Below are 22,133 nucleotides of genomic sequence, written 5' to 3' on the forward strand. Positions count from 1 at the left end.
TAATCCAAAAACTAACCTATCATCTTGGTTATTTGCAATAGTTTATAATACCCTCTAGTGGTATATATAGGAAAAGGAAACAGAAGCCAGACAAAGAATCATTCCATTTTTGTTATTGTTAAAGAGCCTAGAAAACATTTTCACTTACAGGGTATCACTGGTCTTTCTAGAACTGCTAGTTAAAATATAAAACGTACTGCAAGTGGTACAGTCAGACTTCAGCTAGCTATCTGGGTTTAGTTAGAACAGTTGGGTTTAGAATATAACTTGCACCACCAAAAGTCTTGAATGCCATGCTCACAGTTTGCAGACAAAACAAATTGCCACTGCAGCACATGCAGTCTGGAAAGAGCGGTCTACTGATGTCCAGGTCAGAGAGACCTCACCCGGTGTTTGAGAGCTGTGTTTAATTCCTTCATACTAAAAACATTTTTGTAGGCAAACTATGAATACTCTTCAGTCTCCAATACTGCAGTGTAACAAAGGCTATTTGCGGACTCCATGTGCAGTTCAGAGCTTATATGTAGGGTTTCTGCATTTACCAGGTCTTTTGCTTTATCTGCCAATTGGCAATGGTTCAGAGATGGAGGTGAAAACTAACAGTGCTGGAGGACAAAAAAATCCAAGAACTCCCTCTTATCAAGAAAAAGCTGTTGAGCTTAATAAAAGAACTGTGCAAATCCTCTTGAATCTTTTCCACTCATTTAGAGTCAACTAGATCTATTTTGAAATCATCTTTGTTTCCGTAACTAAAATTTCCCTAAGTGGTATTAGTATCTAGGAACTTCTATTTCTCCATAGTAGCAGGTCAATGTGCAAAGCCTCTTTGTCATGATGTGATGATAATTAACTATAGTGCATCATTCTGATTGTCACTTGGTTTTTACCCTTTTACTGCAGCCTTCTTATTGCTGTAAGATTTAATAAGAACTATAGCTATTCTGCCATGATTTTCTGGTGGCACTGATTACTTGCTGCCCATCCAAGAGGAAGGATCCCATACTGTTCAGATATCACACTGGTTCAGATTTAAATCAGCTTCTAAACTAATGCCAAGCAAGATGGTAGTCAGCAGCCAATTATTTTAATGGAGAAAGGCTTTACTGTGCAGTATCGTTCTGGGCTGTAGTTGTACAGTGTTATTTTTCAGGCATTATTTTAGCTAGCACAGGGTCAGTGTAATCTTCAATATCTCCAGTTATCTCCTTGATACTTTTTTTCTTACGCTGTGGTAAACCAATCTCTGCTCTCTTTATGCCTTTCTAAAACCTAAAATAAAAGAATAAAAAACCGGGCCATTTCCCAAGCTGGTATAACTTCACTGATATTAATGTAGTAATATAGGATCTAATTAAGCTCACCAACATTTAGAGTCCACATCATGATTAATAAAACCGAGACAGTAGTTAAAAAGAAAAAAGGTTCTGACAAGGATTTATTAATTTATGCTTGTGAACAAATGTGTCTGAGAGTTGAATGATGAGATGGCCATACTCTGTACAGAGAAATCGTTCCACTGTGTTGACAGGAGCCGCAGTATAGAAGTTCAGGAGTGGGTGTCACATCACAGGCTCTAACCCAGTTAGGAGGATGGCTGCATGCCCAGATGAGATGAAGGTTCAGACTTTCTTGCCACTGTTCCTGCTTCTGTATGTTCAATTTTGCTGAATAACTGATCAAGCTGTCTGACACCTGGCACAGGAGGGAGGCACTAGGTCTTGTCTTCCTGTGTTAAGCTGGCTAGGAGGTTTTATCACCAAAAAGAAAAGAAAACGCTTGGAAAAGCTATTTCAAGCTAAAAGCTGGAAGGAAAGAAGCTAGTCAAGCTGAGCCTTCTGTGCCTTTATTTCTGTCCATGCTGAAGGATGAGAAAAGTCTCCTTCAAAGGAAAAGAACTTCTATTATTTAACAGGGAAAAAAGGCAGTTCTGTGGTTACTTTAATAACGCTGCTTTCTGGCAGATGGGCAGATATTGACTGTAAGTGGCATTTTGTGCAGAACACTTGCAGATGGGCAGACATTGACTGTGAATAGCCTTTTGTGCAGAACACTCATTTTTCAAACCTTTAAATACTGATTTATATTTATAATAAGAAATACATATAAAATCTCTAAATATTTTCTCCAAGCCTTAATTTCCTCATCTGCTGGCAAAAAATAAATATTAAAATTTTCTAGTCTTCACTTGAACTGTCAAATTCCTCCCAGTCTGACACACTCATAACTTCCGATGGAAAGTCAAGGTGATTCTGCAGGTGGTCTGCATGCCATTCTGAGTACCATTTTTCTGTGTCCATTAAAATAGCCCTGGGCAAAGTGAGGACGCAGGCAGCCATCCCAGAAATATCATCCTCCAGCTGGGGACCTTCCTCCCAACAGTCTCTCTCTGCATCGTAAATGTGGACGTAGTCCATGCGGATCCCTCTGTTGTGAGATCTGCCTCCCAAGACGTAGATCCTGTTGTCTAAGACAGCAATACCTGGCTCTCCATGTCCTGCAGGAAGTGGACATACGTTTGTCCACTGATCAGTGCTTGGCTTATAGCAGGCAACCTGTAAAAAAAAGAAAGAGATTAGCTACAAAGGAACTTGTATCTCAGTGACAGACAGACTGGTCATATCACAAACTATTTACGTAGTCTGGCAATGTCATCAGTCTTTTGAGAGGATGTTGATAATGGAGAGAGCACATCAGCACGCAGAAGTCCACTGCTCAGTGCAAATGCTGCATAGATGCCACATAACTCTAAATCACAACTTCTGACTCTGCTGCTGTGGTAACAGCTGTATGTCATTGTCATTCAAAAATGTATACAAAAGTGAAAGAGCTGGGGACAGATGCTAATATGAGCTCAGACACAGTGCATCTGTTTGCATTAGGAAAAAATGTGCTGGAACATATGGAGAAGGCTGTGCTACTCCAAATCTGATAGGCTGTCTCTGCAGCGTGTGTGGGGAAGTTTTAGATCCTACTGGGTACCTGCTTAGCTAAATCCATTTATTTGTAAGCACCTTTTTAATCATTCAGATACTTTCAGCTAGATTTGATTCTGCCATCTTCAACAGCTTTATAAAAGCAGTTACTTTTTATGTCTTCTTTCCACATCTCTAGCAGTTCTAGAGGCTGAAATAAGTCACAAGAAGCTTCTCTCCAACTGTCACTTACTATCAGGCACTGTGTATTTAACTGCATTATACAATTGCTGTCCAGTCTATTCATTGCCATTTTCAACCTATCCTTAACAACTTCTGTCCTAGAATTACACACTGCTAATTCAAAAGTTCTTAAATTAGGAAAAAATGCAAGTGAGAAGACAATCTAAAGTAAGTTCATTTGACATGCTACTTATTGGGGTATGTGCATGCCTGTGAATGTTATTCTTCAAAGATGCTTTAAAATTGATAGGAACCCAAAGTGCTAGAGCTTCAATGCTGTGTGGGTTAGACATTGCATGCGAGACAGACAGCAGTAGATATACATCACTGCAAGTTCTTCAGTTAAGTGGAGGAGAGCTGGTGCAGTAAGCTGTTGCTGGGCAGGCAGTTTTATATGCATACATAGTGGGAGAAAGACATTACATCAGAGTGCAAGCATCCACAAGAAACAGACTCTTTGAAGAAAGAAACAAGTATAACATGCTTTCACCTGGTGAACATCCCTTCTGTAGCCAGAATCGTTGTTGCTTCCTCCAATTACATAGAGCTTCCCTAGAAGTGCAGCCATCCCATGCCAAGCACGTCTGACTGGACCATCTGCTAAGATGTCCCAGCGGTCAGTCTTTGGGTCATAACATTGTAGCTCCTTCAAATAGTCTTCTCCTCTCCTCCCACAGGTAATATACATCTTCCCATCCAGTGCTGCTCCAGCATGTGCATACACCTGCACCACCACATGGGAAAGCAAGAGGTTAAGGGCTGGATTTATGTATTTCTCTCAATTTTAAAAAATGGCATAGTCATTAAGGGAGTGACATTTTTCATGAATTACTCAGATACCAACATCTGTGAGGATCTTCTTATGGACAATTCCTTTCTAGGTGATTATGCTGTAAGTGTGAGGCTTACGTTCTGAATGAAATACACAAAATTTTTCAAAACTTCCAGAACTGCAGTGGGTTCTCATTCATTATTGTTCCTTAATCAGGATATTGTTCATACTATTTCTTTTTTCCCTTCTCTGCTTGGAAGCCTTTCTGTTGGAGATGAAAGTACTATACAGGCATTGACAAAGTTATCAGGAAGGCCAGATAGCCTACTTAGTAGCACTCAATTGGATTTAAAGAAGTTTTTATTCCCAGCACTGACACACATTTATTATTTGTGACCTCATGCAAGCTGTTTATCCTCTTCTGCCTCTGCATCCATTATGTAAAATGGCAATAATATTTGTTTTTAAAGTGTCTTCTTAAAGTGAGATTCTCAATGAGAAGCATTATGAAATCACAAATATTCTTTTGGGCTGGTGACTTGCCACAAAGCCTTTAAAAGGTGTAGTAGAAGTCAGCATAGTTTCTTGAAAGATTAATTAAGATCTTAGTTTTCTTCCCTAACCAAGATTTACCAAGCAGTCATTCATTTATATCTTCCTCTTTTTGCAACACTTTTAATCTAAGAGCAGAAATTCTTGCCTTTTTTAGCAAAATTCTTGGAACAAACTTTTCCATCGTAACTCCAATTCCCTTGTCACTACACCATTTCCTGGCTCCTGGGGTCAGGACTGCTAGTCTGGCCATTTCAGTGTTAGAAGGACAAATGGTATGGATGTCATAGGATAGCTGCTCAGTGATACATTTCAAGTGAGTAATGGTCTCACTTTAGCTGACTGAGCTGTGATGCTGCATCATGTAAGCTACTGCCATCAGAACTTACGACGCAATCACTGTTCTGTGTCCAAGAATTAAGCAGTCTGTAGAAACTGATGTACCGTCTCACTAGGGGGTGATCTCTTCTGATCAAGACTGAGGTTTGTTGTCAGGATTGTGAGCGAGAAACTTGTCCTATTTTCTAGTATTTCATGCGTATTTTATCTGCTCTAGAAGGAAAGGGAACTTCCTGGTGGCTGTGTGTTTGATTATAAATGGTTTTAAAAGTGAATACAACAAAGGTTTGCAGGGGAAAACAACAAGAAAACAAGAAAAAGAAGCATTTAACCTCAAAATGGAAGTTATATACATTATTCTTCTTTCTTGATATTTGTTTATCCCGCATACAGAGGCTACTGTTTCCTATTTGAATATCAGCAAATGGAAAGCTACACTTGAGAAGAGCATCTAAAAGAGATGGCATCAGGTATTGGGGAAGTGTATTGGTGTGTGTGGCTAATGCACTCCTTACCTCCTTCTTCAGAGGTGTCACATATTCCCAAGTGTTGCTTTTAGGGTCATACCTCTCCACTTCTCTCAGGTCTTCGTGGTAATCTCGCCCGGCGACAGCGTATATATAGTCGCCCACAACACAAACACTGAGGTCAGCGTGCTCTTGCTGTAGGGACCGGATCTGGAACCACCTGTTGTGTCGCGGGTCATACCTTGCAAAGGAATAGGCTCAGAGTTATTCATACAGCCACGGAATCATTGCTGGAATACAAGACAGTACCACAGATGTGGGTTACTATGCTGTCTTTGGCTGAAATTCAACTCAGCTGTAACTGGAGTGATATTTGGCCTTGTCAGCATTTTATTATTAGCAAAGGTATTTTATTCTATTTTTAGAAGACGTATTTTAGCAGATATTATCATGCTGTAAAAGCCTAGTTTTTTCCATGATCTTATGCACTGCTGTCAGGTTATATATCAAAATCTCTGCTTACACAAAGCCATTCTACAAGGTACAACCGTCTGAAAATACCGCAAAGACTGCATCTGGCTCTTAAAGGGGCCAACAGGGACATAAATATTTTGTGGCTTCTTTCATTCTTTTCCCCAAATATCTGCTCAAACAGGACCTCATTATTAATTTGCCGTTCAAAATATCTATTTAGTCTAGAAATTTTAGTTACAGAGAAAAGTCGTTGCAATTTCTGGAAGTGCGGTCAGACTATTCATGCTATAAAATAAGGGTAGCTCAGCTAAAACTAGGAAAAATGACCACATTATAAAGACAAAGGGTTTATATCTGTTTGCAATGTAATGGGCATTAAGATCTAAAATTGATCCTTCCCCATGCTCTTCTCCCCGGCACAGCAGAACTTAAGCAGACCCTGGAATGCTGCTACTGTGCACACAAATTCACAATAGTCAACTAATAATAGCATTTTATTTAAAATTAGCTAGATCCCTTCCTATCAGGACCACATAGAGAACTTCTAGAGAAACCTAGTTATTACTGCAACCCACACTTTTAGTACTTCCCCCTCCAACAAGGGAGAGAAGGTAGCGTATGTAATACGAATGTAATGTAATGACTGAATGTAATAATGTAATGAATGAATGTGATATGAATAGCTGCTTCTACCCCATCAGAGCTGCCTTTGTCCCATAAACACAGCTGGAAGCTTCCTGTTACTATGAGGCTTATTTCTTTATTTCTTGTGGTTTTTCATTGAGGCCTCTGTTCAGTTCCTAATCTCTTGGGCAGCAAGTGTGCAGACTGCTCGTGGCTTACTGACTCAGAGAAGGGCAACAGACTGGTAATAAAAATAGAAGCAGAATTATCTTTGTCTTACCTCCAACACCTTGACTCTGCTCGAAAACCACGTACATTGTTGTCTCCTCCAATTAAATACACAAAATTATTGAGAACAGCAATCCCCTGGTTGGACATTCGGGGGGCTAGTGGAGCCGTAAAGTGCCTCCACTCTCCCAGCAAGGGGTTCAGATACTTGGCTTGGTCACTGAGGACGATGGATGGAGTAGAATGCATCCCTCCAAATCCCACTACACACTGGAACTCTGATCTCAGCTGTGTCTGGGAGCTCTGAAGCATTGGCTGAAGACATTCGTTCTTGTGGTACATTAGTGCATCTGCTACTTTATCTTTTAAAGGACATGGACTTAATTTGTCATGAAGCCTTTGCAGGACCTGGGGTTCCATCAGAGGAAAACGAACTGTCTCAAGTAGCTTAGGGGGCTCCATCAGGGAGACTTGGTCTGTCTCCAGTTGCTCTGGAGAATAATGATAAAGAAGTGCCCCTTCATAAACCTCATTCTCATAGTTAACCTCCAACCGGTTGCTGCTGAGAAGGGAGTAGACCTTCTGGAAGGGTAGCTGCCGGTACATTTGTGTCTTTGAGAAAGCTACAAAGTTTTTCAAAATATAGGAGTCCAGCTGATCACTCAAATGTCTCAAGTCATAATGGTCAGCTAATCTATAGACATCCAGGATGTTCTCTTCATCTACCCAGGACATGAGAAAATCACAACAGAACTTAATGACTTCTGGAATCTGCAAGAGAGAAGATTCGTTATTTCAGACACTACTTGCCTTACACTCAAGAGACAGGTCACAGAAGCAAGCGGAGTGCAAGCCGGGGAAGACTGTAAGAAAGTTGTTCCCGAGAAGACTGTTCTGCTCACAGAATCTGACCACTATGGTCACTTATGCCCAATCTACCTTTCTCAAGAGAAAAATACCAACCCAATATGGGTTTGTAGATGAATATAATATGGATCTTCTAGCCATACTCTTTTCTGTACCGCAAGCCTATGCATTTGGCTTCAGATGCAGCAGTAATGTGTTTTCCAGGGGACATGGAGCACTGGACAGCCAGACTGCTTGGCTTGTTAGCATGCCACCAAGGTGCAGGCTGTCTGGGACGCAGTCATGTAAATGGCAGGCATGAAGGATGTGGAGAAAGTCAGGTTTACAGCCGCTCCATGAGTTGTTCTTCCAGAGCACTACAGACACAGTGTGTCAAAGACTAAATATATAACAGAATAACATGCTGGACTGCACCACTCAAGTGCGTAGGAAGCCATTTGAAAGGAAAATTAATATTTTGTGTTGTTTTCTGAGTGCAGTTTGAAGTTGTATCTGACAGGAGGGACTACTGGCAAACAGAGAAATAACTACTGTCCAGGAGTCCCTCTGCTAACAATCTGTTGTTAAATGTGTAAAGATCAATGAAACAAAACACCCAGAAAGTTTATGATTTAGTACCAAAGCCTGTGCCATCATTAGCTGCAGGGAAAATTAGAGAGAAAAAACCCCCACCTGTTTGAAGGCACAAGAACTCTGCACTTAGTGCAGAAACCGTGGTATAGGATACCCTGTAGTGATGGGGCCAAGCGGAGTTATGTGCCTGCAAACTCAAGTCAGTGGAAGATTTTGGCAAGTTTGAGCAGTGCAACAATTTCTGAGCAGCAAGCCCTGTCCTTTACCATAGGCCAGAGGTATTCCATGCTAGGGAAGCTTTCAAAAGCAGGTCAGAGGAAGTGAGTGCTATATAGAATAGCTCTCTAGATGAAATAGTAAAGGTTTATAAGTAATAAAGCCACTGTCATGAATGAGATGTACAGTCACTCATTCATTTTTTCTGCCCTTCCATAGCTTGTTCCAGTGAATGCAGCATCCAAAAGAAATTCTTCTCATCAGAGCCATTTATTTACTTGGAAAAGCCTCTTCTAATAGTTTCATTCACCCCCTAACCCTCCACCCACCAGATATCCACGTTTTTTCTTTCATTCTTGCTTTTGTTTCTTGCTTCTTTTTTGTCACATCTCTCAGTGCCTCACCTGAAGCTGACAGGCTGCAGCTAAGGTTTCTTGAACACTGTTTACACTGAGCTCCAGCTCAGAAGTGTAAATGAAGTTCAGGATTTTACACATTGCATTGTAGGAGATGCCATGGATACGAACTTCATCCTGTTCCATCTCTCTCAGTCCTCCTGCAAACATTCCTCTGAAAAAAGACAATGGTACATGCTATCGAAGGTTCAAATTAAAGCTATATTCAGTTGCTTTTCTTATGTTGTCCGAGGAACATCCAAAATATTCAGAAAGAAAAAAAACCCAGACAGTTTTATAGGATTAACACTTCTCTAAACCGAGATACAAGAGTATAGGCCTTTAGGATATAAGAAAGTAACAGTCTTCATTCTGTAGAAAACAGTAGGAGCCATCTGAAAGATGTAATTCCCAGCAGAAGGACTTAAATGCAAGCCCAGTTCATAGGGATAGTCAATGAGTAGAGATAGATACTTGGGGGGTGGAGGAGAGAAAAACAGAGGAGCCTGGGACTGTTGGAATTTTTTCTAAGCTAGAACAGTTCTTCCTCCAGTTAGAAGTTGTAGACCGTTAACAGTTTGCCTGGATTGCCTTGGGACTTGTTTGTTTCCTCAATGAAAGTCAAGTCAGTTCAAGAAACTGCTAGTCAGTGACTGAAGGACTGTCTGGATCCGCAGAGAGAAAGCCCCACTACAGGCACGTAACAGAGGGGGCGACCCAGTCCCAGCTCCAGTGACTTTTTGTGTAGTAGGAAATGACCACCAGAATCGGCGAAGTCTTACAATGCTAAGGATATGTTAAAAGCTACCCAGAAGACATCTGTTAAGATAGCCTCTCTATATACCTCCAAGCACCGCAGGCTGTGACTTTAGCAGAGGTAAGCTCAGTGTAACAAGAGCTTTATTTTTGCAGAGACATAAAAGAAAAGTGAATAAGACCCTACTTAAAATTTTGAAATATATCCAGCTCTATCTTCTGGGTCTAATTTTACATTTAGAGGCATGATGGTACTAAGACAGAAGATTTGGATGTTGCAGTTTTGAGTTACATTCAGACACACGCTTGTTACTGCTTGTTACTGGAGCGTACCTGAAATAGTCACAGGATGCAGCTAGAAGTATGCGGTGAGCTTCAATAGGTTTCTCTTCCACTACCAGAACTACATCGAAGAGGATGCTGCTGTCTCGGAGAGCTACCAAGCCACTGAGCAAGGCCTGCGAGTGCTCTGCACTGCGGTACGTGTTGCTGGTGCGCTGCTGAAGGGAGGGCTCGAGCTGAGCTTTGTGTGGCTGAGTCAGCTCCTGATCCTCCGCCATCCCAGGCAGAAACGTTCAGCCACCAGCTGCAGCAGAATGAAATCTGTGAGACAACAGAATCAGCAAAGGTTTGTGCCTTTGGCTTCACGAACGGTCCTCTGACCCGCCTGTCACAGCAAATAAATCAAACCAACTCTTCAGTACAATGGAGAGACATTAAATGCAGTTCTACCCCAGAGAAATTATTCTGAATGACAATACTGGAAATGGACAGGCGTACATCAATATACCAAACGGGCAGAACTCGGTATTTCAAACAAGTATTCTGGCTCTTGGTTTTTCAGTCCAAGAGTCAACGTATGTAGCATGTGGGGATAGTTTTATCTGGGCAAGAGTTTAATTTCCCAGCCCACAGCAAGAACCCCTTGTTTCCATTGCACTTCTGCATCATTTATAACAAAGGACAAAGCTGAAATATTTTTTGCTAAATTTCAAGTTGCCTAATATCCTTAGACAACTTTGCTGCAATATAAACTGCACCTTCAATTTTTTCTCTTAATAACTTACCAGAATATCTCAAAGCTCTCATCTCTCCTCATCTTTGCTTTTTCATTTTTCTCTAATTGAGCACATTTCCATCTGTCATTCTATAAGATACTGTATGAATCTGTAGGCTTTGAAATTTCTTTATTGTGACTACTTCAAGCTAGCATGCACAACTACTTTTTATTTCACTGTGATTCCCTGCATGGGCATTAGCTCCTCCAGTGTTGGCACTGGAGCTGGCTATCCCATACGTTTTTCCACTGCAGCCCTTGACACAATAGGAAGGTCCCTATGGCATATGGGGAAATACCTGTCATTGTGTTTCATGTCAATGGTTAAGATCTCAAAATCTCATGATTCCTCTCATCCTGTAGTTCATCCTTTCCCATTACATTTGAAGAATAAGAGAAGTTGTAGCAGTTAGATCTAATAGAATCTATCCAGTTGTCAGAGCACATAAAAAAAATAGCAAAAGGAAATAACTTAGCTGATATGGCTGCTTAAGATGCAGTTATAATAACCTCTCCTCCAGTGCCCCGGGAAATAGCTTAGCGACACAAGCAATAGTCACAAGGGGTTATCAGCAGTCAGAGAAGCAAAAGCAGAACAAATCCAGCAAATCCAAACAAACAATGAAGAAATGGGACCATTGTTTAATTGTGCCAGCCATGGACAGTGAATGCAGCATTAGAAATCTCTCGAAGTACTGCAAGGTATTCAGTGTATGGCCAGTGAGGAAGGAGCTGTCTGGATGACACCAAGAAATATGAAAACATGTTTATTGTACTGCCTGCAGGAAGTGACGAAAGCAAAAGAAAGCTAGGTGGCATTGCATGGTTTATGGGATGGAAAAAAAAACTGAAAAAGCATATTAATAGTTGTCTGCTCTTTTCCATGCAAAACCAAGACAACAAGCTTGGAAGAGGAACTCTGCTGAGACAGCTTTCTAGGGAGCACATTCAGGTAGATTATTCAGTGAAACTATCTATCACGAGCTGAAGAGATGAGTAATGAATTATTCTTTGTGACAGGTAGATGCTTTTCCTAGAAATAAGATGACTGAAGAAACAAGACAAGCAACTACTGTATCGTTTGTTTTGCTCCTGGGTAAATACCAAAAGTGATGGATTGAGACAATGGAGATAACACTGTAAGAAAGGCAAGTGAAGTGTTACTAGATGTTGATCAGAAATTTCCCATTTCACTCAAAAAGAAAATAAATGTAGCAAGAACAAAGTGGGGCGAGATATGGTCCAAATGAAGACCACATTCAGACAAACCACATTAACAGAGTTTGCTCTAAAAAAGGTTGCACCTTTTTGGCAACTTAGAGAGCTATATCAAAAGAGATCTCTACAGGAGTACAATCATTGCATCAAAAAGCAGAAGTAAATGTAATAAGGGAATTGCTTTCTGAATTAAAAGACTGGAGCTGGGTAGGGGAAACAGCATGACCTTTGATGCAATCTTGCATTGTGTCATATAGTGCAGCCACTGGTGGAAGAGAGGCTAGAGGAGAGAAAAAATGCAAATGAGGCATATTAGCACTAAAATGGCCCTGAGATCCTTGCAACAAATGCTAGGAAATGTATTGTACGGACGTGGCTCCACTTTAGGGATGTGCAGAGTCATGACAATGGGGAGAGCATCAGCGTCTCAGTAATGCCACTGCTTTACTAAGAGACAGCACACATGTAACTGTGGGTTTCCAGCTTACCAGAGCCTCTAGCAGTGGCAATATGACAGTAACAGTCAACCCATATGTGTGTGTATATATATGTGCATATATACACACACAGCATAGAGTGGGAAATTGGTATAATCATGGCAAGGGAATACCCCAGGTACCAGTGTCTGGACCTGATCCTCACTGAAAAGTGATATGTTGATCCAATATTGTGTTAATACTATTTGTTATGCAAGCAATACCACCAGTGTATTAGCAGTGGTTACTGAGACCGTGCCTGAAAATGGGGAATTTCCTCCAATATAAAAACCCACCAGCTAATCCTAGAACACAAAGAGCTTCTCCGTGTCAGCTAATGGCTGCACTAGCAGAGTACCAACAACGTGGAGGAGAAGGGAACTGAAGAGCTGCTTCAGTTATCCTGCACAGTGGGCACATGAGGCAGCACCGCCAGCTGAGGCCTGCACTGCCAAGCCTGCATGAGCATTAGTATCTGGAGAGCTTTCAGTCACGAATGGGGCTTTTCTGGAGACCTGCAGGGTGTTTATCTCAGTGTCAGGGCTACTAGATACGGACTTGAGTTATCCCACAACTGTGAACTGTTAAAAACAGCTGAACAAACTAGCCCTTCCAGCAGATCTCTGGTAAGCCCAGCATGGTCATCCTGCAAATACAGCTGCTGGGACTATAACCAGACCATTCCCCACAGCTGATTTTTGGCTAGTCAACAGCTGAGCCTTCAGGTAAACTCTTATTTTCTGAACTTTGGCAGGTCTTTTCTTGTTCTCAGCATCTACTCCTGGGTTGTATCTTGGCTCTCACTGGTGAACTGGCCTGTCCTCAGGCCGTTCACTCATGCAGGCTGTACGTTAGTACGAGAGCTGCCTTACACTTCTGGAGCACAGGGCCATCATGGTATGGGAATTCACCGCTCTACGGCTACCTGTGAGTATTTTGCCATCCGCAGCTGTTGGCCACTAACCAGCTGAGGGTGTGTAGGCTGAATACTGAGGCTGCTATGGAGGAAGCGAGGAATATTATTTAGCAGGTACAGTTTATGGGGTCTAAAACTTGCCAGCCTTCAGGAAGCTCTTTTTTACACATGGATGCATCAGGTTCCTTAATTACACTGGAGCAACTCAGAGAACCTATATTCCCTTATTTATACCTCCCTGCCCTCTGAAACCAGGCTTCAAGGTTCATAAGTACAAACATCTATTGTTACAGTTTTAACAGTGATAATACAGTGCTCTGGAAAAATGCATACTGATTTTAATGAACTGTTGCCTAGTGATAGAATTAAAGGTGGACATTTACAGTATTCGTCCGTGATGTCTGACTGACATAGGTAGTAAGTCCTCTTCTTTGATCCAAAAGTCAAGAAAAAACTCTTAGCTCCTACTTAGGTAGCCTTAGAAGCTAGTAGAAAAGACCTTTAAGACAAGGAAGGGTAGAGGGCCGCTACAGCCTTGTTGGGGTTGGCCAGCAAGATCCACGCAGCTGATTACTGAGTGCCCTTGGCTGCATAACAGCTGTACAAGGGGCAGCTGGAGATGGTATGCAGGTGTTAGGAGTTATGAAGAACAGTGGTGGAAATGAGGGTATTGGGGGGTTGCCTTGTGTGGCTCCTTTGAAGGAAGAGCCAGTTTTGTGTGTGTGTTCGTGTTCTGGATTAAGTGCAGTGTGCCTGGTGAACTGATAGTTTTGTGTGCTTCTCTGAACTTGTGATGACTATGACTTTGCTGGAGAGGGAAGGAAATCAGTGTTAGCACAGCATCTTGTTTCTCAGGGCTGTGGGTCTATCTCTGGTCTTTCTTTTGTGTGTGTTTTGCCTTTACTACTGTCTAAAAGGCTGCTAGCTGAAACAGTGGAAGTGTGCTATTTCATAGGTGTACTGGTACCAGCTGGGTGGGAAGGAAATGCCTGTTAAGGTATCTAGGAGTTGGTATGAGTTGTAAGTGGCAATTGATCTTAAAAATGGCAGGGAGCCTTATTGTATAACCTCTGTATATTTTTAGTTGCAAATAATTTAACCCCATCTGCTCAAGTGTTTATATTTTGCTCAATCTTTATTTTTCTTTAAAAAAAAAAAGCTAAATGTAGTACAAGTAGCATAGCTCTGAACAGGACAGAAGAGGTTCTTATGCTGCAAAAGTCTTTTTTTTTTTTTTTTTTTTTTTTTTTTTTTTTTTAACTGGTTTCTTTGTAATCACTAAGGAACTTTGTTGGCTTTTAGGGCTTGAGACACTGTTCTCACAGGCTGGCCTACTTGGTCCTGTAGGTGAAGGAGCTGGAGGCAGGCCCTTGTCCTGCTGGGGGCAAGTTCTAGTCTGAAGGGGCAAGTCGGTGAAACCTACAGCTAGTGTAAGTGCAGAGTGCCCTGGGCAATGCAGCAACGCTCCTGCTATCCTGAGCCCCTCTCTTCCCTCAGCTCCTTGCTTGTAGGGAGGATGTTTTTGAGACCTCTCTATTCTTCTACTTCTCTTATTGAGAAACTTGCTCCATGCCTGAGCTAGCCTCTCAGAAATCTGAGTAATATTTCCTCTTCTCTTCCTCTTGTGCAAGTTTATCAGTGCTGGGCAGCTGTTAACAGTGGGATTCAGGGGCTGAGCTGCAGGACAGACCCTGAGGTGGCAGAGAAGAGGAACCTTTCCTGTTCACGGTTCTTCTATAACAGTAATGGGATGCCGTCTACAGTTACATTGGATGGCATTTGTCTTTTAGCAGACATGGGTTAATGTGCTGACTAACAGCAATTTTAGGGAATTACAAACAAGTACAAACTAGATAGGGAGGAGGAGGTGGTGCCAACTTATGAACTCAGATTAGTTACTGTATGTGCACTTCTATAGGCAATGCTAATGTAGGAAGACATGCACTGTTTGGTCACTTCAATCAAGGGGAAAAAAACAGAAACCCCCAAACCCTCAGAGGTACCCAGCACGACATGACAGCTCTTATGCAACAGACTGGTATCTTCTGAAGTATTCTGTGCCTGGATTCCATTTAGGAACCAGGAGAATGCACTCTCTCTGTAGCTAAGATTTCCTCCTATTTCCTGTGGCTATGTTCAAAGTTCACTGTTTCACTTGTGGTGTTTTGTAGTAAGCCTTGAACGCTTCAGAAGTTAAGTGTCTCAGTGGCTTGCTGATAGCTCCATGTGATTGTCTTGCATTCAACTTCCGTGACCACAGAATTCTTCTTCAGAATACTTGTATGAAAAAAGTACAAATCTTGGTGAGACTCTCTGATTATCATGTTAAAATAATTGCTTATCTGTATGTGAAAATTTCTTGTTTGGATGCTTGCTTTAACCAAAGTCCCCTCTCTGCTCAATGACAGAATATTTGGCTTTATAGCATTCTGACGTGGCTGGTGAAGGTATGTGGGTTGTTAAGACTGAGGAGGGTGTCACTGGACAGGATGAGTTGAGGGGAGGGACTGTGTCTTGATCATACAACAACAAAATGATGAGAGGCTGGTAGGCTTCCTCACTCTTGGCTCACTGAAAATGCTCATCCTTCTAAGAACATGGTACGTGGGAATGGCGTAGCTCAACTAAAATGGGGAAAGGAAAAGTTGAAGGCATAGTAAAATAGGTGTGATTGTGGAGAACATGGTATCTCTCCTATGTGAATTTCTGAGCGCAGAGTAATTGTAACACCAAGATGTTTGTGTGTTGCTCCAGCAAAAAATATTCTGGAGAGTGGGAATTCACATCATCTACAGTATATACTTACTGCACGCCTGCTTCCTTAAGACTGTGTTGTACTTGGGGGCACTTTCCAACACCTAGGTATAAGCATGTGTTCTGGATGCACCCTGAGGCCATTATGGGTATATTCAGCCTTTGTTCTTCACATTCTGTGAGCTGTGATTGTGCTCTGATCATGTGCTTTAAATGTACTGTAGACAACTTAGAGCGCTAAAGCGTTATGTTACTGGTGTTGCACGGTATGATATACACCTATACAAGCATTCGCTCCCCCCACCTACTAGCATCCAAGTCAAACAGTGATTCTAACTAGTCTTTGTCTACAGTTGTGCAGCCTTGCTGCTCCACTGTAGAGAAATGGCTGGGAACAGTGGGGAGCAGCCAAGTTAGTTTCTATGGAAACTCGGACACTTTTGTAATAAGAGCTCCTGGCTGTCGGTTACATCGCTGTACAAAGAGGTGTGTTGTGCAGATTGTGACACTGTCTCATGCATCAGCTGTGGCCGGGATACAGGCTTGAGCTTGCTGGTGTCTAGTATCCAAATCCCGCTTAGCTCATTGCCAAATGGACAGGTGGCTCAAGCTTGTTGGTGGTCCTGTGCTTTCTTAGAATCATGGAATAATTTTGGCAGGAAGGAACCTTTGGAAGTCTCTAGTCCAATCCCCTTGCTCAAAGCAGGGCAAACTTCAAAATTAGATCAGGATGCTCAGAGCCTTACATAGTCAAGTGCAGAATCTCCATCCCTGGAGATACTCAGAAAACTCTCCCAGTGCTTAAACATTGTGTGAATTTTTCTTCTTTATCCTCTCTAAATTTCCTTTGCTGCAATTTACGACTATTGCCTCTTGAACTTATGCTGTACACCTCCAGGAAGAGTCTGGCTCGCTCTCTTCTACAACAACCCCTTAGATAGCTAAAAACAGCAAATGGCTCCCTGCTCAGCCTTCTCTTCTCTGGGTTGAGCAAACGCAGCTCCCTCACCTTGTGTGTATCTCCTTGTGTGTTCTTGTCCCATATGGTGGACCTCCACTGAACTTGCAGAGGTTTCTTCTTTTACTATGCATATCAAAGCTGGGCAGAGTACTTCGGATATGGGTTCATAAGTGCTGAATAGAGGGGAAATAATCACTTCCCTTGATCTACTGGCTATGCTCTTCCTAACACAACTGAATATGAAGGTAGTCCCCACTGCAGGGAAGTTGCACTGCTGACTCCCATTCAACTTGTCCACCAGGACTGCCCAGGCTCTTCTACTGCAAAGCTTATTCTAGCTAGGTTTGTCCCCAGTCTGTACATACAGGCAGTTTGCTTTTGCTGTTGTTGAAATCTGTGGTTCCTGTTGATCCATTCCTAAAGCTTGCTGAGGCCCCTCAACGGCAGCTCTTTCTTCTTTCTTGTAAGCTATTTTTATAGTTTTTCCTACTATAGACCAACCGGTCCAGCATGCTGATTATGATCCTGATAGATCAGATCCTTGGAAGCCTGAGTATATTGAAGGAAATGAGGGATATGTGCACTGAGGCTTTCTACACCTTCACCTCTCCCCAGGGTGTAAAGAGAATTCAGACCTAAGTCAGGCTTCAGTTGAAAGCCTGACAAGAAGGCAAGATACAAGACTAGAGCAAAATGCTAGTTATGCTGACTCTCCAGGCCTGCAAATACAAACAGGCAGAACCTGGCCAGGTACCAGAACTTTAACAGGGTAAAGGGCACACAAACAAATAGATCAACTAGTCTGGGATTGTGCAGAGTGGGAAGAGAGCTGGGTGACTGCCAAAATAGTTTAGAAAACAGATGTGATGCCACAAAAAATGTAAATTGAAAAGTGAAACTTGTTCATTCTAACTGGAGTGCAAACACCAGAATAATTCACTAACTATACAATAACTTGTAAGAAGACACTTGCGAATTTGGTTGTAGCAGAGGACAATTGGGTAAACCATATGTGTAGACAAGGCTTAAGCCAGTTCAGTGCTTTTTGAAGAAAATGGGAAGAGAGGAAGGGTGAAGGAAAAACAGAAGCCTTGCTTAGCAGTGTTTCTTTCAGAATTACCCCTCCACGTACTCAAAAATGTGCAAACAAAATTATTCTTCCTGAAATACAATTTCACTTCAGGAACCTGCCACAAATGTGGGAATTAACCCAAGTGATTCTTTTTGACTCAACTCCCCATAGTAAGAAAGGAACCAAGACATCTGGGACTGTGTAGCATATCACCATTAGTTTCGAACACACTGCGATCTGATGTATGCTTTCACTAGGTCAGTATGTACCATCTTTCTGTAAGTTAATGGAAATATGGAAGCACATTTCTCTGATCTGAATTTTCTAAGCCATTTCCGATTTTAGCATCAGTAGTATGCTTGAAGTAGGGGAGGAAACCTGAAGGCATGGTTTGGAAACAGTTTCTGCTATTTCACCAACCTATGCCATTCATTCTTTTCAGAAGTAAACAGATGCCTTTTTCCAAACCTATTACAAGCTGCTTCTAATATATATTGAAAATAAGACATCTCATATGGCAAAAGTTTTTTTTAATGTTATGGCCAAACTACCAGGAACTGTATCTATATTTAGATATATAAAGATCTTTATAAAAACAAAAACAAAAAACCTTAAACAATAGTGTAACTAAAGAGTATGAGCTTTCTGACTTCAATATTTTGCCTTATCCAGGAATTACTGACTTCTTTCCTTCTTGTGACTTACCCAAATTTGTAGGACTGCAAAGTTTTCTGTGGTACATTATGGGAGGTGGCCTGTGGCTAAATGCTGCTAAAGAGAAGTTGTAATAAGATAAACAAAAGTTCAATATGGTGCTAAAATGCTTTCCCATATGGCTTCATCATCATCTTAAGAATTTGATTATTGCTACTTTTGTTGTTCCTAATCTGGAAACAAGACTTGCTGAATATTCATCTTATTTATTTATTTTCAATGGTCATGCTCTGATCCTGAAGGAGCTGGAGCTGCTGCTCATGCTTGAAGGAGAGAGTGCTACCCAGTTATGTTCTGGCAGGGTCTACCTGCCCACCCTAAAAAGAGGTGGCCCATCTGTGCAGCTCCAGCTGGTACAGACTCTGGGGAAAGTGTGGTCCTCAATGTTTGATGGATCTGGTAAACCTGTGAGAAATGTTCTTTTGACAAAACTGATTTAATTATCCCAAGAACTCTCAGCAAAGCCTCCCAAAAATCTGAAAAATCTATTTCTTATGCATGTCTTTCCATAATATGAAAAAACCTTTTATTTTATTTTTTTTTTTGAAAAGCTTCTACAGGATCAAGCTAAATAATGCCTACGCCAAAACTGACAGCTTCTAAATTAGCTCATGGTGTATGTTTTATGAATCTCCAGAGATTCAGTCAGTCAGCAAGAGTTTACCCTGCTTTGTGTTTTGAACTGCTTAGACAATTAAAATGCATGATTTGGTTTAAAACACACAGAGAAAAAAAATTAGAAAAGTAATTAATGCTGTGTGGAAATATGTAAGTGATGGGGAAGAGCGCAAATAGCACTTCCAGTGTGTTCCAGCTCTGTTTTCAGTATCAAACATCTATTCGCTACATGGGTTTCTCTCGTGGGGAGATCCATGGCTTTTCCCGTAGCTTAGCACACTTCCACCGCAGGCAAACAGAATGACTTTTTCCCCGCAAGGGAGGGTCATTTAGAGTTGCGCAACCCTAAAAGAACTGCTTGAACCTACGCAAACCCTGTGACAGAGAGGGAAAGACAGTTCAAGCCCATTCCTGGCTTTGCTTTCCCTTCCCCAAACGCTACGGCAGCGCACGGGGCCCGACATCCTCTGCCTTGCTCGTCCCACCTCCGACCCCTGCGGTCCGAGGGAGGCGGCCCAGGGTCCCCGGGCGTCGGGGCCGGGCCCGGCCCTGCCGAGGTGGTCTGGGAGGCCTCGCCGGCCTGACCTGGCCGGGGCAGGCGGCTCCGGTGCCCGCCGAGGCCCCGAGCCCGCCGGAGGGGTCCGCTCGGCCCCGACCGCGCCGCGGGGGCTCGCTGCGGGCCGGGGCTGCCTGGCCGCGGGGCCGGGCCGCGCTGGGGCAGCCCCGGCGCCGCCCCCGGGCCCGCCGCACCGCCCCACTCCGCCGCGGGAACCAGCCGCCGCTGCCCGCCGGCGGCCCGGCCCCAGCGCCCGTGCTCCCGCCCGCCGCCGTCCCGGCCACCTACCAGAGCGGCGGCGGCGGCCCCTCCGCCACCGGCTTCCGCCTTCATGTGCTACCCGCAAACCATGGCGGCCCCGGCGGCTCGCCGCGCCCTGCCCACATGACTCGCCGCCCGGGCAAGGGAGGTCCGGGTGCCGCGGCGGGCGGGCGAGCCCCGGGGCTGCGGCAGCGCGCGGAGGGGGCGGGGGTCCCGCTGCTGCTCCCGCCACCCCCCTCCCCCCGGCCGGGGCCCGGTGTCGCGTCCCCGCCGTGTTGGTGCGTCACTGCGGCCCCGCCGCGGCGCGGCCCGCGCTGCCCGCCTCCCCGCCGCGGCCTGGCCTGCAGGAGGCGCTGCGCCCGCGTCCCAGCGTGCCCCGGGGCGGGGGGGGCAGCTGCTGGACTACGCCTCCCGGCGTGCCCCGCGCCGCACGCAGACTACACCCCCCAGCGGGCCGAGCGGCGCCAAGGCGGAAGGACGCCATCGCTTCGCAGGGGGAGGGCGAAGGAGGTGGGCGCCCCGCGGTGCAGGTGGCGCTACGGTGGCCCCGCGGGGCCGAGAAGCTTAGAAGCGCGTTGACGTCTCCCTCCCCCGGGGCAGCCCTCTGAGGGTCCTGTCATGGCGGGCGGGGCGGTTAGAGGATTTCTGTAGGTAGGGTGAAACGCGACCTGTCACAGACCCTTCTCGGGCAGAAATACAGAAACTTCGACCAAAGCACACGCAAGACACGTTTATATCAGGCGACACCTAGCCCTGAGCATGTTCCATCCCTGGCCCGTTGCAGCCGAGGCCGGTGAGGAAAGGGCCGAAAGGTCTCGGTGTTACCTGAGCACTCGCCCTCCGAGGGGCCTCCGGTTACCGCCAGCGACAGAGTTTCTTCTGCGGTGGGAGCACTTGGGTCTCTTTGGAGGTGCCCTGGGATGGTTGCGCCAAACAGCAGGTGCCTGGAAATTAGTAGTATCGTGTAACTTCAGTGATGGATGATCAAACTGGCCCTTGCAGATACTGCAGACTGCATAAGAAGTAATATGACTTGATTGCAATAGACGAGGTGAATTTAGCTAACATCGAGTGGCTAAGGCATTTTGTGCTTTTGGTTATTTAAAAATAGATAACTGCATACTTATAAATATCCTTTCTTGGATTTCAGGATTCTGGATCTGAAACTTGGAGGATCCAGGTACCTGCTGAGCTTTTTTAAGAGGCTTGGAGAGGCGGGAGGAATGGCAGGGATCAGGTTTGGGATGGAATAGCGCTAGGAATGGTTGCAGTGGGCTTTTCTGTCTCCCACTGCATCCCATTTTCTCTTCTAGCATAACACAAACAACTTGTTCCCTCTCTTATTCTGTGGGAGTGTGCAAAGCAAAAGGGACTGAGAATTGCAGCTGCAGAGTGCACAAGCTGAATCTGTCAGTTCTGTAAGTCACCTCACATGGTTCTCTGGAGCAGCACCCACAGTCTTGACAGGTCTTGACTGTGCTGAAGCCAAGAAACAACTAGGGAAGATGAAGGCAAAACTTGCTGGCTGTATTAATGCTTCGTAGAAGTAAATTTACCAGCTCCACCTATATATCTGTTTGCTTCAGCGTTTGCAGGAATTTGGGCCTATCTGAAATGTCACAAGCCGTAATAGCGGGGTGCCTCGCGCCGCGCTCTGCTGCTCGCAGGTGAGTGACCAAGGGCAGATCAAAGCGAGGGAGCGCTGCCAGCACTAGACGCAAGACGGCAGGCCCGCTGTTTCTCAGGCCAGTCCTCCCCCCGCATCAGCAGTACCGGATCAACAGCAAGTGCAGAGGTCAGAGTCTGACAGCAGGACTTCTCCTTTAGTCTCACGGGTGGCCTTCCAGGGGCCCTCACGGTATTGCTGCTGATCCCTGTACTCCCCTTGTCTGGCCTTGTCCTGCCTCCCGCTGCTGCCTCCCGGCCGCGGCCAGCCGCGAGGCTGCCGAGGCGGCTGCGTCCGGCCGCTGCTCCCGCGGGCCCGTTCCGCCCCCCAGCAGGCGACCGCCGGGCTCCGCCGATCACGCCTCTCCTCGGCGCTGGGACTCCATTTCCCAGCAGGCACCGGGCCGCCCGCTCTCGCGAGAACTGGCCGGGATCGCGCCCGGCCTT

The 22,133-nt window shown here is 44.4% G+C and overlaps 1 protein-coding gene across 7 annotated transcripts; it reads right to left on the reverse strand.

Moving 5' to 3' along the window:
* Positions 1-1,406: 1,406 nt before the first annotated feature.
* Positions 1,407-22,097, reverse strand: KLHL22 (kelch like family member 22). Of its 7 annotated transcripts, none has more exons than XM_026119214.2 (8): positions 21,795-22,097; positions 20,847-20,965; positions 9,752-10,021; positions 8,672-8,837; positions 6,664-7,382; positions 5,334-5,526; positions 3,646-3,879; positions 1,407-2,552 (listed from the first exon to the last, which is right to left on the reverse strand). In XM_026119214.2, the coding sequence occupies exons 3-8, from the start codon at positions 9,976-9,978 to the stop codon at positions 2,175-2,177; spliced, it is 1,917 nt and encodes a 638-aa protein (XP_025974999.1). In that variant the 5' UTR covers positions 9,979-10,021; positions 20,847-20,965; positions 21,795-22,097; the 3' UTR covers positions 1,407-2,174. The 7 variants fall into 7 exon arrangements, with proteins under 7 accessions (XP_025974999.1, XP_064378265.1, XP_064378266.1 ...); XM_064522195.1 differs by having other exon boundaries at positions 21,449-22,097; XM_064522196.1 differs by lacking the exons at positions 20,847-20,965; positions 21,795-22,097 and adding exons at positions 18,578-18,643; positions 20,049-20,390.
* Between the last annotated feature and the right edge of the window lie 36 nt (positions 22,098-22,133).

Source organism: Dromaius novaehollandiae, chromosome 17, assembly GCF_036370855.1.
Source record: "Dromaius novaehollandiae isolate bDroNov1 chromosome 17, bDroNov1.hap1, whole genome shotgun sequence".
Taxonomy (NCBI): Eukaryota; Metazoa; Chordata; class Aves; order Casuariiformes; family Dromaiidae; genus Dromaius; species Dromaius novaehollandiae.